Source organism: Nycticebus coucang, chromosome 6, assembly GCF_027406575.1.
Source record: "Nycticebus coucang isolate mNycCou1 chromosome 6, mNycCou1.pri, whole genome shotgun sequence".
In the NCBI taxonomy this organism is placed as follows: Eukaryota; Metazoa; Chordata; class Mammalia; order Primates; family Lorisidae; genus Nycticebus; species Nycticebus coucang.
Window position 1 is genome coordinate 69,037,884 of NC_069785.1, and position 1,186 is coordinate 69,039,069.

Below are 1,186 nucleotides of genomic sequence, written 5' to 3' on the forward strand. Positions count from 1 at the left end.
TCAGCTATTTAAAATCTTTTTTTTTTTGAGACAGGGCCTCACTTTGTCTCCCTCAGTGGAGTGCCGTAGCATCATAGCTCACAGCAACCTCAAAGTCTTGGGCTTAAGTTATTCTCTTGCCTCAACCTTACAAGTAGCTGGACTACAGGTGCCTGCCACAACACCCGGCTATTTTTAGATGAGGTCTCACTCTGGCTCAAGTTGATTTGGAACCTATGAGCTCAGGCCAGCCACCCACCTCAGCCTCCCAGAGTGCTAGGATTACAGGTGTGAGCCACTGCGCACGGCCTTTAGCTATTTAAAATCTTTTTTTTTTTTTTTCAGTCTCAATTTTTATTACTCAAAAAAACCCCTTCATTTTCTTATTTAGCTTTCTGACTCTGTGCTTGTGCCTTCAACACTTTCACAACGATTTTCTGCTCCTCAATAAGGAAAGCACGCTTGATCCTGTCACGAACACATTTAGCACACATGGAACCACCATAGGCCCTGCTGACATGTTTTTTTGTTTTAGACAACCTCATAAGAACTTTAGGTCTCACAGCACGAACCCCTCGAAGTCTGCCTGGGCACACGCCACATGCAGATTTTGGTGCTTTCCCAACCTTCTTGGTATAAAGGTAAACAATTCTGTTACCAGGGGTGCGGGACAGCCTGGTTTTGTTAGAGGCTGTATTGTAGGAAAGCCTACGACGGTATGTCAACCGCTGCACCATTTTGAGTGCCTCTAGACAGCGTCCCTGGAACAGCTATTTAAAATCTTAAAGTAAAAAAAAAATTAGTAAAATATTAAAGGTATGTTAAATTAAGTAATATACACATTAAATGTCTGAGTCATTTCTAAGTAAGTTAAAATACTAAAACTTTAATTATCATAAGTATATATAGTATATATTTTAACATCTTGTTTATATATATATTTGTTTTGTTTTGTTTTGAGACAGAGTCTCACTTTGTTGTCCTGGGTGGAGTGTTGTGATGTCACAGCTCACAGCAACCTTAAACTCTTGGGCTCAAGTGATTCTCTTGCCTCAGCCTCCCGAGTAGCTTGGACTACAGCTGCCCCACACACACCCGGCTATTTTTAGAGACAGAGGTCTTCCCTCTTGCTCAGACTGGTCTCAAATTCCTGAGCTCAAGCAATCCAGCCACCTCAGGCTTTCAGAGTGCTTTGTTATAGATAAGC

At 41.7% G+C, this 1,186-nt stretch overlaps 1 protein-coding gene across 1 annotated transcript; it reads right to left on the reverse strand.

The window, feature by feature from the left end:
• Nucleotides 1-329: 329 nt before the first annotated feature.
• Nucleotides 330-744, reverse strand: LOC128587882 (60S ribosomal protein L34). The gene has a single exon (XM_053594343.1). It carries the CDS (start codon nt 714-716, stop codon nt 363-365), a length of 354 nt encoding a protein of 117 aa, XP_053450318.1. The 5' UTR covers nt 717-744; the 3' UTR covers nt 330-362.
• Nucleotides 745-1,186: the final 442 nt, after the last annotated feature.